At 38.9% G+C, this 18,591-nt stretch overlaps 1 protein-coding gene across 2 annotated transcripts in view; it reads left to right on the top strand.

The window, feature by feature from the left end:
* PDGFD (platelet derived growth factor D) overlaps positions 1-18,591 on the top strand; it is a 247,436-nt gene that overhangs the window by 154,556 nt on the left and 74,289 nt on the right. The window contains exons 2-3 of one of the 2 annotated variants that reach the window (XM_025357798.1): positions 3,129-3,315; positions 7,129-7,309. In XM_025357798.1, the coding sequence (XP_025213583.1) occupies positions 3,129-3,315; positions 7,129-7,309 (368 nt within the window). Of the gene's footprint in view, positions 1-3,110; positions 3,316-7,128; positions 7,310-18,591 lie in introns of both variants that reach the window. The other variant, XM_025357797.1, reaches the window with a different exon arrangement.

Here is an 18,591-nt window from a genome sequence, read left to right as displayed (position 1 = left end):
TTGGCATAAAGTTTTATTTTAGAATAAATTTGCTTTTGATTAAAATATTAATTTAGAGAGAGACTAATAAATTAAGTAATAGCTCTAGAGGTACAAACATATGGCAAAAATTGTGAGGGTAATACTCAAGTGATAGAAATCTAGAAAATACTATAATACAATATGGTTAATCTGTGCTTAGTATGTAATTGTTGACTGACTCATAGCTCAAATCAGTCAACCTAGAAAACAGTGTTCAGACCTGTGTTAGTCATTTTTCACACTGTTATAAAGAACTACCGGAGACTGGGTAATTTATAAGAACAGAGGTTTAATTGACTCACAGTTCCATATGGCATAGGAGCCCTTGGGAAACTTACAATCACAGCAGAAGGTGAAGGGGGAGCAAGGCACCTTTTACATGGCAGCAGGAGGCAGGGGTTGTGGGGAACTGCCACACTTTTAAGCCATCAGATTTCATGAGAACTCACTCATTATCACGAGAACAGCATGGGGGAACCACCCCATGATCCAGTCATCTCCCACCAGGTCCCTCCCCTGACATGTGAGGATTACAATTAGAGATGAGATTTGGGTGGGGACACAGAGCTAAACCATATGAAGACCCATTGCCTAAAAGCCCCTTATGACAAAATTAGCAGACACCAGTTTTCACAGCTGAACTTTTATCAAGGGAAGAGAAAAGACTCAACGAGCAGAAATGATTTTCGGCTCCTAGGAAGTTGTCTGCTTGCTGTGCTTGTTGGAAGTGCTGCCATGACTGCAGGCCACTGCCTTCATCTGGAGGCAGGGAGTGGGGACATCCCTCAACTACCCGTTGCTTTTCCTACGACTCTCTCCCACACAAAGTCTAGCTTGAACAAGCTGCAACACATTAACATTAAATGAGTCTCAAAAAAGTTTAAATTCCCATATGCAAAATCACTTGCAAAAGAGACTTTTGTACTTCACATGCCAATTCTTATCCTCTTTGTCTTATTTTTGGAAGCTCTAACAGCCACCCTCAGAAACCCTACCTTACAGTGGTTTCCACCAGCAAGCATAGCTTCCCTGACCAGGCTTGCTGAATTACAGTCCCTCAAAGTAAACTCTCTGCAGGAGAACATAAATAGACTGTGGCTGGAGGTCTGTTTATGGTGGGGCCTAAAAAGCCAAAATCCAAAATGCAACGAACTCTGAATATTGAGAGAGATGAAAAGGGGATCTACTGTATGATGCAATTCTGATGAAAAGTACCCAGAGTTAGGCCAAATTTCACAGGTTAAAATTACAAGCACCACAATATGGTACTCACTTCAGACATCAGCTGCAAGTTTGGGGGACCCCAGCTCACTTGCACTTCTGACCATTTGGGTATAAATTTGGGAGTCCCTAAAAGCCCCCAGGTTTGATATTTGCTAGAACAGATCACAGAACTCAGAAAAGCACTATACTTACAATTAAAGTCCTCCTATAAAGGATATAAATTAGGACCAGCCAAATAAAGAAGCACATAGGGTAAAGTCTGAGAGGGTCTCAGGCATGAAGCTTCTGTGTCCTCAGGACACATCAGCCTCCTGGTACATCAATGTGTATCCCCATCTAATAAACTTACCCAGGTCTTGGTGTCTAGAGTTTTCATTGGAGTTTCATTATGCAGTCATGATTGATGGAATCATTATCAACATGAGTGGACTCAATCTTCAATCCGTCTTTTATCCCCAGAGGCTGAGAGAGAGATCAGGTTAAATGTCATAATGGCTCCAAGCCCTAACCCTTAATCACATGGTTGGTCTATCTGGCATGGCTAACCCCCATCCTGAAGCTATCTGCGGGCCCACAGTGAGTCACTTCATTAGCATAAATTCAGACGTGGTCCTAGGGGCCATATCATGGATAACAAAAATATTTCTATCACATGAGTAATTTCAAGGGTTTGGAAACTCTCTTCCAAGAACCCAGAACAAAAACCAGATAAATTCTTTTTATCTGGCTAACGACATAGAGAAAATACAATAAGAATTGGACCTATTTTAAGTCTTAGAAAACCCAAGACACAAAATTATGATTTTTGGTGGTAGAAGGAAGAACTATTTGAAATTGTTTGCTGATTTTAATCCATACTAAAAGAACTGGAGGTCTGAGATTGTTGTTAGTCTTTGCTTGTCAAGAATGATATTAAGAGAGCACCCAAAGTACAAAGTTGTACATCAAGGATGGATTTGTGAAGAATTCAGGGAGGTGGGGGATACTAGAAGAAAGATGTGTTATTGGTTTAACCAGAAGGTTACCCATCGAAAAATGTCATTTGAATATAAAATAAAGGGTCATTAAACATCACTGGAGTCTTTTGTTTTGCATTCATTCATTCACTCAGCAGTCTTTATTGAGTATCTCAGATGCTGGTCACTGGACATAGATTGCTACACCATCGGTGTAAGAAAAAAAGTTCGTTTATGCATTTCATGGAAAAGGAAAAGGATGAACTATTTGAAATTATCTGGTGATTGATTTATTTTTTTTTTAAGATGGAATCTCACTCTGTCGCCAGGCTGGAGTGCAGTGGCGTGATCTCGGCTCACTACAACCTCCGCCTCCCAGGTTCAAGCGATTTTCCTGCCTCGGCCTCCCAAGTAGCTGGGATTACAGCTGGGTGCCAACACACCCAGCTAATTTTTGCATTTTTAATAGAGATGGGATTTCACCATTTTGGCCAGGATAGTCCAAAACTCCTGTCCTCATGATCCACCTGCCTCAGCCTCCCAAAGTGCTGAGATTACAGGCGTGAGCCACTGCACCCAGCCTATTTGCTGATTTTAATTGCAATCTAAATGAACCTGAATTCTGAGATGGTTGTTAGTTTTTACTTGTCAAGAATGATGTTGAGAAACCCTACCCTCCAAGTATAAGGTATTAGGCATCAAGTCTATATTTGTGAGGAATTTGGGGAGGTGAAGAATAATAGAAGAAAGACATGTTGTTTGTTTAACCAGAGGCTACCATTTAGACTTAATGTTTTAAGCAAAATTAAGAAGTGTTTTGAAATATGACGTGTTGTAAACTGTTCTTTTTTTTTACTTTCCTGTAATTGGAGCAACATACTAATTTCTACAAGTTGTGACTACTAACAGAGAGCAATCACCTCACAGACTTGTACCGAAGAGATGAGACCATCCAGGTGAAAGGAAACGGCTTCGTGCAGAGTCCTCGGTTCCCGAACAGCTACCCCAGGAACCTGCTCCTGACATGGCGGCTCCACTCTCAGGAGAATACGAGGATACAGCTAGTGTTTGACAATCAGTTTGGGTTAGAGGAAGCAGAAAATGATATCTGTAGGTAAGTCGGAAAAAAATTTTTAGGGTACTATTTCCAGGTGAAAAAAAAAAAAAGATGAATTTAAAGCATCCCATCAAACTTTCCTTTTGAGCCTTTTAAACAGACCCAACATGTGTCACTTCTTTTTCAAAAAGCCTTTATGTCAACCCTAACAGACAAGATAGCATAGACTGCTGAGGCAGAGGGCCAAATAACCTGGCAGGACTCACAGAAACTCACTTGTGCAACAGTCAGGACTGTGTGACCTCCACAGAAGGGTGAAACCTGGAGGTCCTCTCCTTTTCCAGGCACAGAACGGCATTTGTGCACAGGTATCCAGCATCCCAGGTTACCGGCAGCTGCATCATGTGACTCTGGTCAAAGCCTGCCATGCACTTAGGCAGCATATACCCCCGCCCAGCTCCGGCTGACCCAGGCCTTCCTAACCATAATGAATTGCGCCAGAACTGGGAGATGATGGTTGGGGAACCTATCAGGGCCTGACCCCAAATTCATATTGTGAAGGCCTCAGATACAGGTAGAGAGGAAGAGAAAGCCCATCCCAGATTCCTTGTGTTCCTCAGAAGGGTCTGTTTCTTGCAGCTTCTGGGTCACAAGTAGAAGATGAAAGCTGTGTCCAATAATCTTCTCCCTTCTTAGCTTATTTATCAAAGAAAGCCTGGACTGTTGTTCTTTGAATGTCTGCTCACAATATTTTACTCACTTAATTAGCATGTATAAGACTTGAGGAAGATTTTTTTCTTTTTTGTACTTTACTGCACACACTTGTTCTGCATTGCCAATGAACTACTGAACTGGTAAATCCTTTCAGCAGGTTTATTTTCCTTTGAATAATAAAAAGAGGTGCCTCAAATTTGGTTGTCCTCTGTTGCATGTTTATTATGCTGACAGCTTTTATTATGTTGCTATTTTGCTGAGAATAACAGCAGTGACTATTACTTTCTAGGACCATAGAGGGTAATGTATGCCAGAAAGCAGAGGTGAATACATTAAGGAAGAGCCAGTTAATATTTACAAAGAGAATAAACTAATGCTGATCTTGCGTCTTTTCAACCTTGAAAAAACAGAACTAATATTCTGTGCCTAAAAAATCATGAGAAAAAAAAACGCTATTAAAAGATTATTAAAGGTGATGACTTGGAGGGGGTACCATGATCTGTTTCTGCCTGTAGAACACTTCCAATACCAAATCTGTGAGGTGAGGGGTTTTTCCCACAGTAGTTAATTCTCCAACACCAGCTTGTATTGTCTTATTCAATTCAATTCAGACACTACCTGGAATCAGTGTCAGATCCCACAAGTTAAGGCTCCGTCCCACGAGACTGCCTCCATGTTCTATGTCAGTTGCAGCTTCCAGGCCTCTCCTACTTCTGATCAACCAGCTATAAACAGGGGTTCCAAAACCCTCTTCTTGGGTTGAATAATTTGCTAGAACAACTCACAAAACTCAAGGAAACAGTTTCCTTGCTATTACCAGTTTATTATAGAGGATGCAACTCAGGAACAGCCAAATGAAAGAGATACATAGGCAAGATGTATGTAAAGAGTGTCTTCTCTGGGTTTGCAACCTTCCAAACACCTTGATGTATTCACCAGCCTGGAAGGGTATTGATGGAAGTCTCATTGTGAAGGCATGATTAATTAAATCGTTGGTGATTGATCTCCATCTCCAGGCTCTCTCCCTCCCCAGACGTCTAGGGGTGGAGCCAAAATTTACAGCTCTCTAGTCATGTCTTGTTCTTTCTGGTGACAAGCCTCCATTCTGAAGCTATCTAGGGCCTTCCAACAGGTACTTCCAAAAGGCAATGAATTTATTCATTAGGATAAATTATGGTATGGTCGGAAGGGGGTTTATTATGGGTAACAAAAGATGCTCCTCTAACCCCAGCACTCAGAAATTCCGAGAATTTTAGGAGCCTGTGCCAGGAACAAAGACCAAGTATATATATTTCTTATTATCACAATATCATAGAAGGGAAGCCAGGTCTCCACTACTGACCTGGAGTTTTGATCCTAGCAGTGAGCCCTTTTGACATCCTAGCCATGAAAATAAGGGAGGAAGAGTCAGGATGGTTTCCTTTCTGAACTGTTCATCAAATCTAGTTGCTCCTCAGAATTTATGGAAGGAAGTAGAAGAATAGCAAGTAGAAAAAAGGAGAGAAAGACAGGAAAGAGACAGCCCAGAGACCTGTCTCAGAACCCTCTCTAAGAGATAAAACAGCCCTCTCTTGACTTCAGATTCAGAGTTAAAGTTACACTGATGTGTTCTTTAAACAAAAGTGACCTGTGGTGTTATTAAAAGTTTCAAGTATACTCATGCTTTGTGCAGCAAATATGATTTACACATATTGTATACAAAATGAAATGGAATTGATTTCCTACCATCTGTTCCAAAACCTCCTTAATGTCTACATTATAATATTTTATTCCTTGAATAATGATACTTTGTTAGTGCTTTTTACCTTCCAAGCACCATACAAACATTAAGTAATTAATTTACACAGCACCCAAGAGATATGGAGCTGGTAAAATTATATAAGCCTTATTTTATCCATAAGGAAACTGAGGCAATGGACATAAGCGCCTTGTAAATCACTGTTAGAGAAATTTAGTCACAATATCATTATTTTTTACTTTCTTTTTAGATTACCTTGCCCAATCCAGTAGAGCTCTGAGGTGCATGAGTGAGACCAGGAAAGCCATATTAGTTTCTCTATGTATTCAGAAATAATGTTTCTTACGATGATTCCTTCTGATGATTGTGACAGAAAACTGTAATATGGATGCGAGACTTCTGCCACTGTTCACCCTGAATGTCCATCATTTGCCTGTGACCTCAGCATCTGAAGTCACTGTGGAAAAGGTAGAGTGTAGGAGCAAGATACTGATGACCAAAACTGAAAGAAATAGTTTAGCTTATCAAGTAGAATGTTCCAACATCTTAGGGGGCTGAAAGTAGAATAAGTACTCCCTGGAAGATGTAAACTGTGTCACTGAGGATCTCCTACTATGTGATAGAATGATGGAACACTCTGGAGGTGCTTCGAAGACCAAATGCCCACAAGGATAACTAAAGAGGCTTTTGCTGACTTCTTCAATCCCAGGATTCTAGTTTCTCTGACCAATGCCAGAGGTGAACTTATGGTCTTAAGCTCATTCACACGTTGGTTTAACCAGCCCAGATTTTTCCAATATTGGTTAGCACACATCTCTCCTTAAAGTTACACGCTTTCCCTTATGATAAGTTTCATATTTTATGACATGATCATTCCAAAAGATAATTTGCAAAAAGAGAATATAGCAAATCATGTGTGTATCCATTAATTTTCTGTAATGGCATTACTGATTTTGTAAGCTATATAGATATAGATCATTTACTTTCTCAAGAAAGCACCAAATGCAGTAAATTAATTCAGAGTGGGTATTTGTTTTAAAAACTTTATATAGTTAATATTTGGGCATATAACTAGAGTTACATCTCCTAAAATATGCCAACAATTACAGATATTAGTATTTCCAAGAAAACTTTTTAAAGCCAGATGCTCAGAAAGTGACCCATTTTGATTATTGAAGATTTAGGAACAGTCATGACTAAATGTATGTAAAGATTTTCTCAGAATAGATTACTGAAGTTTGAATTTGTAAACCTAATCCAAAAACCAGTTTTCCTTTTAACATTTCTGTACATCGTAATTTTCGTTTCAGATTGTGGTCATGAAAAATCACATAAGCTAGTTTTAATTTCTCAGTGAAAGTATGAATTTCAAAATATACTTTAATCAAAACATGTTCATTATGTCCAATTGATTCTAGGTATGATTTTGTGGAAGTTGAAGATGTATCCGAAACCAGTACCATTATTAGAGGACGATGGTGTGGACACAAGGAAGTTCCTCCAAGGATAAAATCAAGAACAAACCAAATTAAAATCACATTCAAGTCTGATGACTACTTTGTGGCTAAACCTGGATTCAAGATTTATTATTCTTTGGTGGTGAGTACTTAACCACTTTATGATTAAGAGCAGACACTGGTTTCATGAAGTATAGAGATCAATTTTCTATGATCAAATTCAGTGAGGGTGAGTGAACTTTATTAATTCCTTATTACATGTTTGTTCCTACCTTATGGTCAAAATGTTAAAATCCTTGTTAGTAAGAAGTACCATTTCGGATCTATTAAGTCAACCTTTGGGCCATGCATTTTGAAAGAGAGGAAGTAAATAGAAAAAGGGAAATCGTTTAGAGTAAAGCAGATACTAAATTGCCTTTTGATTCAACTGAGGCAAGGTAAACATTTAGCCAAATAGAAGGTTTGTGAGAGTTAAACAGGTTTTCAGAATTAAAGCTAAAGAAAATAATTTCCTCTTTTGGTTTGAAAATTTGTGTATAAATTCTATTGCAGAAAAAAGTCCTGATGATTATAATTTCAATTATGACCCAGATTTGGGAGGGGTCTGTCTTATAATCATAGAGCCTCAGGGCTCACGAGCATCTGCAAAATCAAAAGGTCCAATACAGAACCCAAGAGTATGAATCCTGTTTGCTACACTCATGCTTATTTGTAGTCTTTCTTTTCTCTACTCGAACTCCTCAGCAGCCATTCTCAACTGTAAATGGTTCTGACTGGTAGAAAATGTTCAACCTTTTAATGAGCCAAAATCTACATTGTAGTTAATTTTAGTCGTTGGGTCACCCACATTCATGGGTTACACACAATCTTCTTTACTCATTCATACAGTAATAAAACAGTAGTAAATTCCTGTTCTTTGTCAGGCACTCTGGTAGACGTAGTAGATACAAAGGTAAGCAAGATAGACAGGGTCCTTGAACCGTCTAGAGCTTAAAGTCAGGTAGAGATGACAAAAAATTAAAAAGCAGTAACAGGCCAGATGTGGTGGCTCATGCCTGTAATCCCTACACTTTGGAAGGCTGAGGTGGGAGGATCTCATGAAGCCAGGAATTCAAGACCAGCATGGGCAACAAAGCAAGACCCTATCTCTGCAAAACTTTGCTTGGTTTAGTGGTGTGTGCTTATAGTCCCAGCTCCTAGGGAGGCTGAGGTAGGAGAATTGTTGAGCCCAGGAGTTCGAAGCTACAGTGAACCATGACTGTACCACTGCAATCTAGCCTGGGTAACAAAGCAAGACCCTGTCTCAAAACAACAACAACAAAAGAAAAAAAAAAAAAAAAAAAAAAAACAGCAACAACTGAGAATGATGCATAATAAGACAGAATAACTGAGTGGTGTAGGTTAGGTCCACAGAGACATTTAGATAATTTTGTCTATACATTAACATAAATATCCCAGAATCCTTCAGTTGTTTGTAGCATATTGCCTTTTGAGATCAATTTTCACTTTCTTTAGGTTTGTCTCTGTCCCTTTTCCAAGTGTGAATGCCAGAATAGAACACAGTACTATAAATGGCATCAGTTTATTGGGTTTTTTTCTCTTAAGAATTAAATTTTCAGAAAAGAAAAAAATCTTACCTTTTAAAAAATCTAATTGTTTTTCTTTGCATTGTGGTGAGTTATTAAACACTAAGTGAATTCTACATCAGAACATTGTAAATGAAAAAATAACATGCGGTAACACTGGTTCCAGTTTTAATTTAAAAATAATCCATCAAGCATGATTTACATTATTGCAAACTCATGCACTTCTGCTCAGCATTAAAATTGAAGTGTGAATCTTTGGTTTCTACATTTATTTGCCTTTTAATATGTTCAGTGATGCATCTGTTCTCAATTGTTCACGGATGGAGCAGGCTTGGCATGTTAGAATGGTGATGGATAGGCTTAGAGAAGAATTTTTTTCCCTTAAAATACCAAGCGCTATTAGTGCTAATGTTTGGTTATGAGTAAGTTGAATGGTCCATAAGTCAGTTAGAAACACCATAACTCCAACATAATGTCTTTAAGGCAAAACAACCACTTTTGTAGAAAGCAGTAGGAGTACAGGTTTAAGGGAGAATCGATACTTTTGTTTGATGTGTTTTGGGTTATGGTACAGCCTCACAACTCATTTGTTGGTCAATTTTAAGTGGAATATTGGACTGCCTCTATAGTTCGGATGTAAACTGTTTGGCATCGCTCCCCTGGCTTATTTACCTCTACCAGTACTTTCAATTGGTGTTTTTTTTCTTTTTTGAAATGATGATATTACAACACTCTTGTGTATTTTTCTACTGGCCTGTTGGTCTGTGTCCATTGAGAATAGCTGCAGACTCTTTCTCCTCCTAATAGGCTTCTGGCCTTAAATATGGTCCACTAAAGCCAAAGTGTTTTGGCAAACGAATTTTAAGAGATAAAATGAGCTTAACCTCCAGGTATGCAGAGACTCTGGATCGTGTGGCTTTTTGCCAAAACTTTTCTGTTTGATTCTTGGCTCAGCAAGGATAGATCACATATGGCTTGACCACTGTACTGGGAAGATCACTTTATTCATGTTTAAATTTTACTCAGAGGGGCTTTAAAACAGGGTTTATAAACTTAAGAGACCAGGCTTAAAGCTGGAAGTAGGCCAGTTGTAAATTAATAGGGAGACAGTGGGATTAAAAATGGCAATCCCTCTTCAAGTGTGTTTAATAAATTTTAGAATGCTAAACACATTTAGGAGGTAGAGTCAGTTGTTTTGCAACCCCTACTTTCAGGAATACTAGGTGCAAGAGAAATAAGAGCCTTAAGAATAGTTCGTGGCCAGGTGTGGTGGCTAAGACCTATAATCCCAGCATTTTGGGAGGCTGAGGCAGGAGGACCACTTGAGCCCAGAAATTTAAGTCCAGCCTGGGCAACATAGTGAGACCCTGTGTCTACAAAAAGTGGAGAAAAAAAAAAAAAAAAAAAGGCCAGGCATGATGGCACATGCCTATAATCTCACCTACTCCAGAGGCTGAAGCTGGAGAATTGTGTGAGGCCAGAAGGTCAAGGCTACAGTGAGCTGTGATGCTACCACAGCACTCCAGCCTGTGTGAGAGTGAGACTCTGTCAAAAAAAAAAAAAAAAAAAAAAAAAAAAAAAAGCAGCACATGAGGAGTCAAGGTGCTCTTGGAAAATGCAGAGTAGCTGTTAGGATAGGTCATAGGTCAAGATCACCACCCTTCTCATCTCTACCTCTCTACCTGCATACCTCCCATGGAACATCTCTGCTCTTCCTGCCTCAGGGACTCTCCAGGTGTACCTGGACATTCCCTGAAGCTGTAAGTAGTAGGTATCCAGGACTGCAAGAGCCTATTACACTGGAATCACATCTAGAAGTTTCATGTTCATAATGTTTTTGGAAAAGTGCAATGTACATTTTTAGTCAGGTTTTTACTCTAGCAAATTGTGGAGACTAATGGATAACATCAAGATAACTTATTTTTGGTTGGGAATGATGCTTATATCACAGTTTTGTTTGATGTGTGGAATTCCATCTTCTACCTTCTTTTAGCGCCCTATCACGGTGCCCTCCCAGGGCATGGCAGCATAGCCATATGGGATCGGTGCCTTACTGTAAAGCATACCTTAGATTGAAGGCAGGATTCACCAGTTAGGAATGGTGCAATATTGAACAGCTTTATTATCCTTTGCTTTTACATCTTTTAAATGGAGGTAATAATTGGAATTGGTATAAAATTTTAAAATGATAACAATTACTTAGCACAATGCCTAGGATGTATTAAGTGCTCAATAAATGATGACAATAATTCTACCTTTTACCATCACAAATTATATATATATATCTGTCTCCTCCAGATACATGCTTATCTGCTTATTGAGGTACACACTTAGGATGTGTATCTCATTCCTATGCATAATTCTATACAGTGCCTTATACATGGCTAGACTGTGTGTTTGTTGAAATGACCCTTTCTTGAGAAAATATGATTCATAAAAGTTTTCTGATTTCATTTTCTTACTCTCCTATTCAGCCCTCTTTTCTGATTTTACCCCATTAAAGATAACAGATACTTTCAGAAAGCATAATTAAGCAGAATGGATAATGTTGTCAAATATTTGGTAGCGAGATGTGATTAAATAAATTAGGATCTCCTGCCGCAAATCTACTTTGTTGGAGAACAAATGAATGGTTGGATGGTTAGGAATCTTTCTGAGAAGACTACTAAGTAGATTATTGGAAAGGTGTTCAATTACAAGGCTCCCAGTGGATGACGTACAGAGAACTGAACAAACAAGGGTATGAATTTCAGCTCTGCTGCATACTGACTAATGGCTCAGTTTCCTCATCTGTAAAATGGTGATAATACTGCATGACATTAGGTTGTTTTGAGGATTAAATTAGATAACTTTTATAAACCACTTTGCCTGGAACTCATTAGTTACTCAACTGTCTGTGGCTATTATTGTTATTATTATCACTGGCCTTATTATTAATATATCAGGTAACAGACAATCCTGTGTAAATAGCCCACTTGCATGTGTGTGTGTGTTAAAGTAAGGTACATTTTTTAAAATTCAAAAATAAAAAGTCAAATCATTTGAGAGCTTGGAAAGCTACTCAAAACCTTTATTGTTTTGTTAATGAAATCTTTATTTTATACATTGAAATTTGCTAATACCCATTATAACACTTTCTAAAATAAAAATCTGGTTTGTCGTATCAGTTGCTTAACTGTGTATAGCTTGGTAGTTAATTAAAGTGATGCCGTTATTTCCATTGGGAATGAAACTCAAATGAAGAATAGTTTTACATAAAAATGATTATTTAAAATAGAAAAAGAAGAAAAGGAAGAAGATGGAGAAGAGGAGGAGGAGAAGGAAGAGAGGAGGAGAACAGCCCAGGAGTTGAAAAAGATAAGATTCTCAATTATAATAACTTTTGCAGACTCGAATTTTGCTCACCTAAAATTTACCAGCTGGTGAAACAAAAGCAGTATTATCAACAGCAAAATAAAGGTGAGCAATTCATCCTTATCCTCCTAAGCTGAATTCTTAAACAAAGCTAGAGAGTAAAGGAACTCAGTCGCTGGAAGTGTCATCTTTATTTGCATCTTTATTTGCATCCAGATAAAATAATTGACCATTCTGAACACCCATGATATTTTGGGCACTTCAGCCAGGACTATATCTACATAGCCAAGGATTGTCAGAGTGAGGGCAGTAATCCCTACAGCAGATTCTGTTTACCTCAGTTTCTTTCCCTCAAATATATCCCACTGGAGATTTCGGAGCTGCAAGAGCTGCAATATAGTTTCATAAATGCCTACTGTAAGCTAGACAAGGCATGCCCATGTCCTGGAGATATAGCAGTGAGGAAGACAGGCAGAACCTCTGCTGTCAGGAACATGCATAGCAGTGGGAGGAAACAGATAATAAGCATATAACTAGAGAATTGCATGCATACACAGAAACATAGACATTTGGACCTCAATAAAAACAGATAAAAGAAAACAGTGTGTTGGAGAGTGACCAGTATGGAGCCCATTCCAGCTAGGGAGTCAAGGATGATCTGTGGATGTAAAATTTCAATGGAGACCTGAAATATTAGGAGGCAGTGATGCAAAGTTATAGAAGAAGAGTGCACTAAGCAAAAGGAGAGCAAATGCTAAGACCCTAAAACAGAAAGAGAAGGCACCTTTCCCTTGGTAGTGATGATTTTCTGTATTCAGGCTGCTGAAAGGAAGCAAAGACAAGAGAGGGAAGCAGCCCAGTAGGTCACTCCTTTCTCAGTCAAAGGTGAGAAAGGTTTCTTATCTTTATCTCAGACCATCCTATTGTGGATATCTCTCAAGTCTTTCAGCACTTAGATGGGATAAGGTAGCTAAAACCAGAGGGTTAACTAAGATGAGTTGCTACAAAAGTATCCATAAGACTCTAAACAAAGATAATCCAAAGGGTTAGATACTAGTATTAATCTTTTTATTATTATTATTCTATAGTATATTTATCATTAGTATTATCATCATCAGGACTGTCCCACCAAATTATAATTTCTATAGGGGAAGGAACCTTGTATGTTTTGTTTATCAGAGTGCATGGCATATAAAAGGTGTTCAGTAAAAAGTCTGTTCAAAAATGCACTGAAACACATGCATAACTAGAAAGAGCCAAACAATATTATAATGGGACTTCATTTCACCTCACTTTCTGTGCGCTCTCGTTCCTTCTTACCTACCTGTTCCTCTTCTGCTCCCCAACCCCTGAAGAGCCCATTTTCCCTTTATTCCCCTCACCTATTACATTTGCTTGTAGACCGAGCCATATCCTTTGTCAAATTTTCCTTTGCTTCAGGATTGTATTAAATTTTATTCTTCACTGTCCCATGAACTCTATTAAAGTTCTCATTATGTACTGCATTTAGGATCTGTCTGTGTGGACAGAAAGCAATCCAGAGACGTGGTCAGGGTCAGACAGGAGGATAGCAGAGCAAGAGGGACAAATGTATGTACCAGAACCCCTGGGTGAAAGCTGTTGTCCTGAGCTGGAAAGCCTAGGGCCCAGAGAAAATGAAGGCGCTTCAGTGATGCTGGTTGAAGCACGCACTCTTTAAGAACAGATTCTCGCTGTCGCAGGATGTTATAGGCAGGGTTAGATATGTGTTCTTATTTACTATTTCACAAATACTCTAAAATTTCACCAATTACAGAGATCATTTTGATGGACTAATGTTCTCTTTGGGAAGGTTAGGTTAATCAAATTGTTTTCCTAAAACCTAAATACAGTACATATGAGAACGTTAATAGAGTTCATGGTACAGTGAAGAATAAAATTTGATATAATCCTGAAGCAAAGGCAAGTTTAACAAAGGATATGGCTGGGTCTCTAAGCAAATGGTAACAGGTGAGGGGAATAAAGGGAAAATTGGACTCTTCAAGGGTTGGGGAGCAGAAGAGGAACAGGTAGGTAAGAAGGAATGGGAGGACACAGAAAGTGAGGTGAAATGAAGTCCCATAATGATATTGTTTGGCTCTTTCTAGCCATGCATCTGTTTCAGTGCATTTTTGAACAGGCTTTTTATTGAGCACCTTTTATTTGCCATGCACTATTATAAACAAAACATACAATGTTCCTTCCCCTATAGAAATTATAATTTGGTGCGACAGTCCTGATGATGATAATAATGTTAAATACACTAAAAATAATAATAAGGTTAACAATAGTACCTAATCTTTTTTGATTACTTTGAGGATTTCACGTATAAGGCATTGTATGTGAAGTGCTTAATACAATGACTGGCATGTTGTAAATATTCTGTTGCTGTTAAGTCTTGCATGAATGCATCTCCATGAAGCATGGATTAGGGAAAATATAGAATTTAAAGCTGCATCATCTTAGAGTTCTAATACTTATGCTAATCCTGTTATTTTACAAGTGACTCAATAAATGCAGGTTAGGTAACTTTACAAATGAGTCAGTGAAAACACAGAGATTAGGAGCATGCCTGTGGTCACAGAGCTCAAACATATGTGCTGCTATCCCTGAGATATGAAAGCTGTGGACCCACTCCACAGAAAAATAAATATATCCAAAGTTGTGCATAAAGTTGCAGGAAGGCCCCTGAATCTCATCCATAACATACTGTGCATGTGCACCCACAGATGTGGTTAAGCACCCCACCCTTGCTGCCTTTGCGAGTTATCTGACTTTGAGACTGTTGTTTTGCATGTTGACTAGTCCTGACACAAGCAGTGTTTGAAATAATACTTTACTGCTGTAATTTTCCTCATAAACCCTGGTCGCTGGTCATATGAGCAGATGACTCCTCGATGTGCTGAGTAAACACATTTCCAGCTTTGAGAGGGATGCTGTGTAGTGACACTTGGAAAGTTCAGTATCCTGTTTATCTAGTATCTAATTATATGGGCATGCAACAAGTAAACTTTAATCCTTGAAAACCAGAAAACTGTAGTGATTTTTAGATAAATGTGCCTCTTTATATGCATGTAACCTTTTCTGTATATCTGTGGTCTTTGGTGTACTAATATTTTGATAGATGAAGAAAATAAGGAAAACAAAGTAGGAAGAAGCTATTCAAGCTATTTGAGAAAATGGCTTGCATATTTAAGATATGTCAAAAACAAAGCAGTGTTACTTAAAGAGTGATGAAGTGAAACCTTGGTATTAAAAAAAAGTCTCCACCTATTTACTTATAAATTCAACAAATATGTCTGAAGACTTACTGTGGATAATAAGAAGATGATAGTCCTGAGGGAGAGAAAGGTGCACAATTATAAGGCAGGGTGAACTGCAGTGATAAAATGTGCATGGAGTATTTGGGGCACACAAGAAGTAGGGGCATTTAACCTCACAAAGGAGAATATTGCTGGGCTGTGTTAGGGAGGCAACAGCATCCCAGGAAGAGGGCGTTGCCTGCATGAAGGCCTGAAAAAGCAAGGCATTTCAGAGTATCCCAATGAGTTAATTCAGAGCGTTGCAGGTAAGGGTGCTAATCACTTACTAGCCTTTCTTTATTTTAGCTAGTAGGCAAAAGATACAAGAAGCCAAAAGGACTCAAAAGTAGCAATTTCATTAATATGAGTCCAAGAAACACTAAAGCTCAAGTCTTTCTAGTAAAACTAGAATGGAGAACTTGGGTGGAATGAAAAGCCACAGGGTAAGTGTACAACAACTGTGATGCAAATTCAGACTAAAGGATGCTTGGGAGCGCTCAAGGTTGATAAACAGACATGGGTACACTTACACAGTCTTCCTACTGCATGGAAGATCACACGTCTGGTTACAAATGGTCATAAATAGTCACAATCAGGCGGGATAGCCAGCAGGGATGTACGTTGCGCTTAGCCAGGAAGAGGAGGAGAGCTGCGACCTTTCCAAGTGATTGGTCCGAGAAGCAGCAACCCAAGAGAGAAATGGGGTGGGAAAGGAAGGAAGATGGAAGAAGTTGTAACCAGCCAACGAGTTCACCTTGCCCGCTGCTTAGACAGAGCCAATTTATCAAGACAGGGGAATTGCAATAGACAAAGAGCTTAATTCACACAGAGTCAGCTGTATGGAAGACCAGAATTTTATTATTACACAAATCAGCCTCTCCAAAAACTCAAGGATTGGAGTTTTTAAGAATAAATTTGGTTGGGGGGGGGGTGTGGAAAATGGAGGGTTCTGATTGGTCAGGATGGAGATGAAATTGTAGGGAGTTGAAGCTGTTCTCTTGTGCTCAATCAGTTCCTGATTGGGGGCCATAAGGCTAGATGAACCAGTTTATCGATCTGAGTGGTGCCAGCTGATCCATCCAGTACAGGTTCTGCAAAATATCTCAAGCACTGATCTTAGATTTCACAATAGTGATGTTATCCCGAGGAGCAATTTGAGAGGTTGAGACTCTTGCAGCCTCCAGCTGCATGACTCCTAAACCATAATTTCTAATTTTGTGGCTAATTTCTTAGACCTGTAAAGACAGTTTAGTCCCCAGTCAGGAAGGGGGTTTTGAGAAAGAGCTATTACCGTCTTTGTTTCCTAGTTAAACTAAAAACTAAGCTCCTCCCAAAGTTAGTTTGGCCTACACTCAGGAATGAATAAAGTTAAAAGCAAGATGGAGTCAGTTAGGTCAGATCTCTTTCACCATCATAATTTTCTGTTATAATCTTTGCAAAGACGCTTTCCAAGTGATGAAAGGGAAAAATATTTGTTGATGTCTCCATATCGTGGGCCGGGGCAAGTAATATGGAAAGAAGAGTTCCCTGCTACAAAAGAGCAAGGGGCTGTGTGCCCATAAAGGGTGGGAGCCCACAGTGAGTTTTATGTTTTAAGTTTTTCAATCAGTTATCTTTGGTAACAGTCCTTGGGAACTCTATTTTACTCTTGTACTCACTCTGGCTCTAAGAAGACCTAGCTGACCTGCTCTATTTGCTGTAAGATTCAGCCATTCTAACTGGGAAGTTAAAAATCCCATGAGCTTTAGAGACCCCAGTCTCCTCTCCTAGGTGAATGAAGAAATTAGAAATCAATCAAAGAGACGGGACTCATCCAGCCTTGAAAACAACTGTCCTAAACATTCCTTTTATCAGTGGAAATGTGACAGATTAAGGCTAACCTCCACTCAAGATTGTGCCTTTCACCTGGGAGAAAATTGAGCTATAGATTCAAAGTGAATCTTTTCTTATTTTGCAATTGAAAATGGGAGCCAGACAGGAAAAACATCAAAAAGATTGAGAAGTCGTGGAGCCACCTCTGCAAAAGAGAGCTACATGAATAAATAATCAAGTAATCATTGCTTCTTGGCTGGGCCCGGCTAATCACTTCCTGATTGGTCTCCCTCCCTCCTGTCTCTCCCATCTCCAATCTGTGCTGCACCTGGTTACCTGCTAAAGTAGAGCTGTGATCATATTTTTCCAGCTGAAAAATTGTGACTGACTCCCAGTTTTCTCTGGAAAAATGTCCAGATACTTCACTCTGATACTGAGAGTCTTCCGTGTTCTTACCACAGCCTAACATTCTAGTTGCAATTCTCCCTTTTCCTCACACATACTCTTTGGTCCAGACAAACAGAACGATTCCCTGATAACCTAGTCACCTCAGGATTCCTCATCTCTCATTCCTGGCAATTACATTTCTCATGTATATTTCCTTAAGAATGCAAGCCCTCTTCTGCCTGTCAAAGACATATTCATGTCAAAAAATACCACTAGCCCTTGGGCAGGCACAGTAGCTCACACCTGTAATCCCAGCACTTTGGGAGGCTGATGCAGGAGGATTACTTGAGGCCAGGAGTTCAAGACCAACTAGTCATACATAGCAAGACCCCCATTTCTTTAAAAGAACTTAAAAATTATTTATGCATGGTGGTGCACGCCTGTGGTCCCAGCTGCTTGAGCAGTTGAGGTAAGAGGATCATCACTTGAGCCCAAGTTTGAGGTTACAGTGAGCTATGATTTCACCACTGGACTTCAGCCTTGGTGATAAGTCAAAAAATATGTGTGTGTATTAATATATATTAAATATAAATATATTAAATACAATTATTTAATATATTTAATTAGTTTTTAGCACCTCGGCTACATAAACTTCCTCTCCATCAAGTACTCAGATTACTGTTTTTGTAAATCAACATTATGGCTATTCAAGGAATAAAGTACACATATACAACATATATTTGATTTATGTAGAAATATAAACAATAAAACACCCATAGGTCCCATCACTTAAACACAACTACTGTGAATATTTTGGCACATTTCTTTTTTTTAACTTTTAAGTTCAGGGGTACATGTGCAGGTTTGTTACATAGGTAAAATTGTGTCATGGCGGTTTGTTGTACAGATTATTTCATCACCCAGGTATTAAGCCTAGTACCCATTAGTTGTTTTTCCTTATCCTC

Source organism: Theropithecus gelada, chromosome 14 (assembly GCF_003255815.1).
Source record: "Theropithecus gelada isolate Dixy chromosome 14, Tgel_1.0, whole genome shotgun sequence".
In the NCBI taxonomy this organism is placed as follows: Eukaryota; Metazoa; Chordata; class Mammalia; order Primates; family Cercopithecidae; genus Theropithecus; species Theropithecus gelada.
The sequence above is the reverse complement of the archived record's forward strand: the minus strand, read 5'-3'. Positions and strand labels throughout refer to the sequence as shown.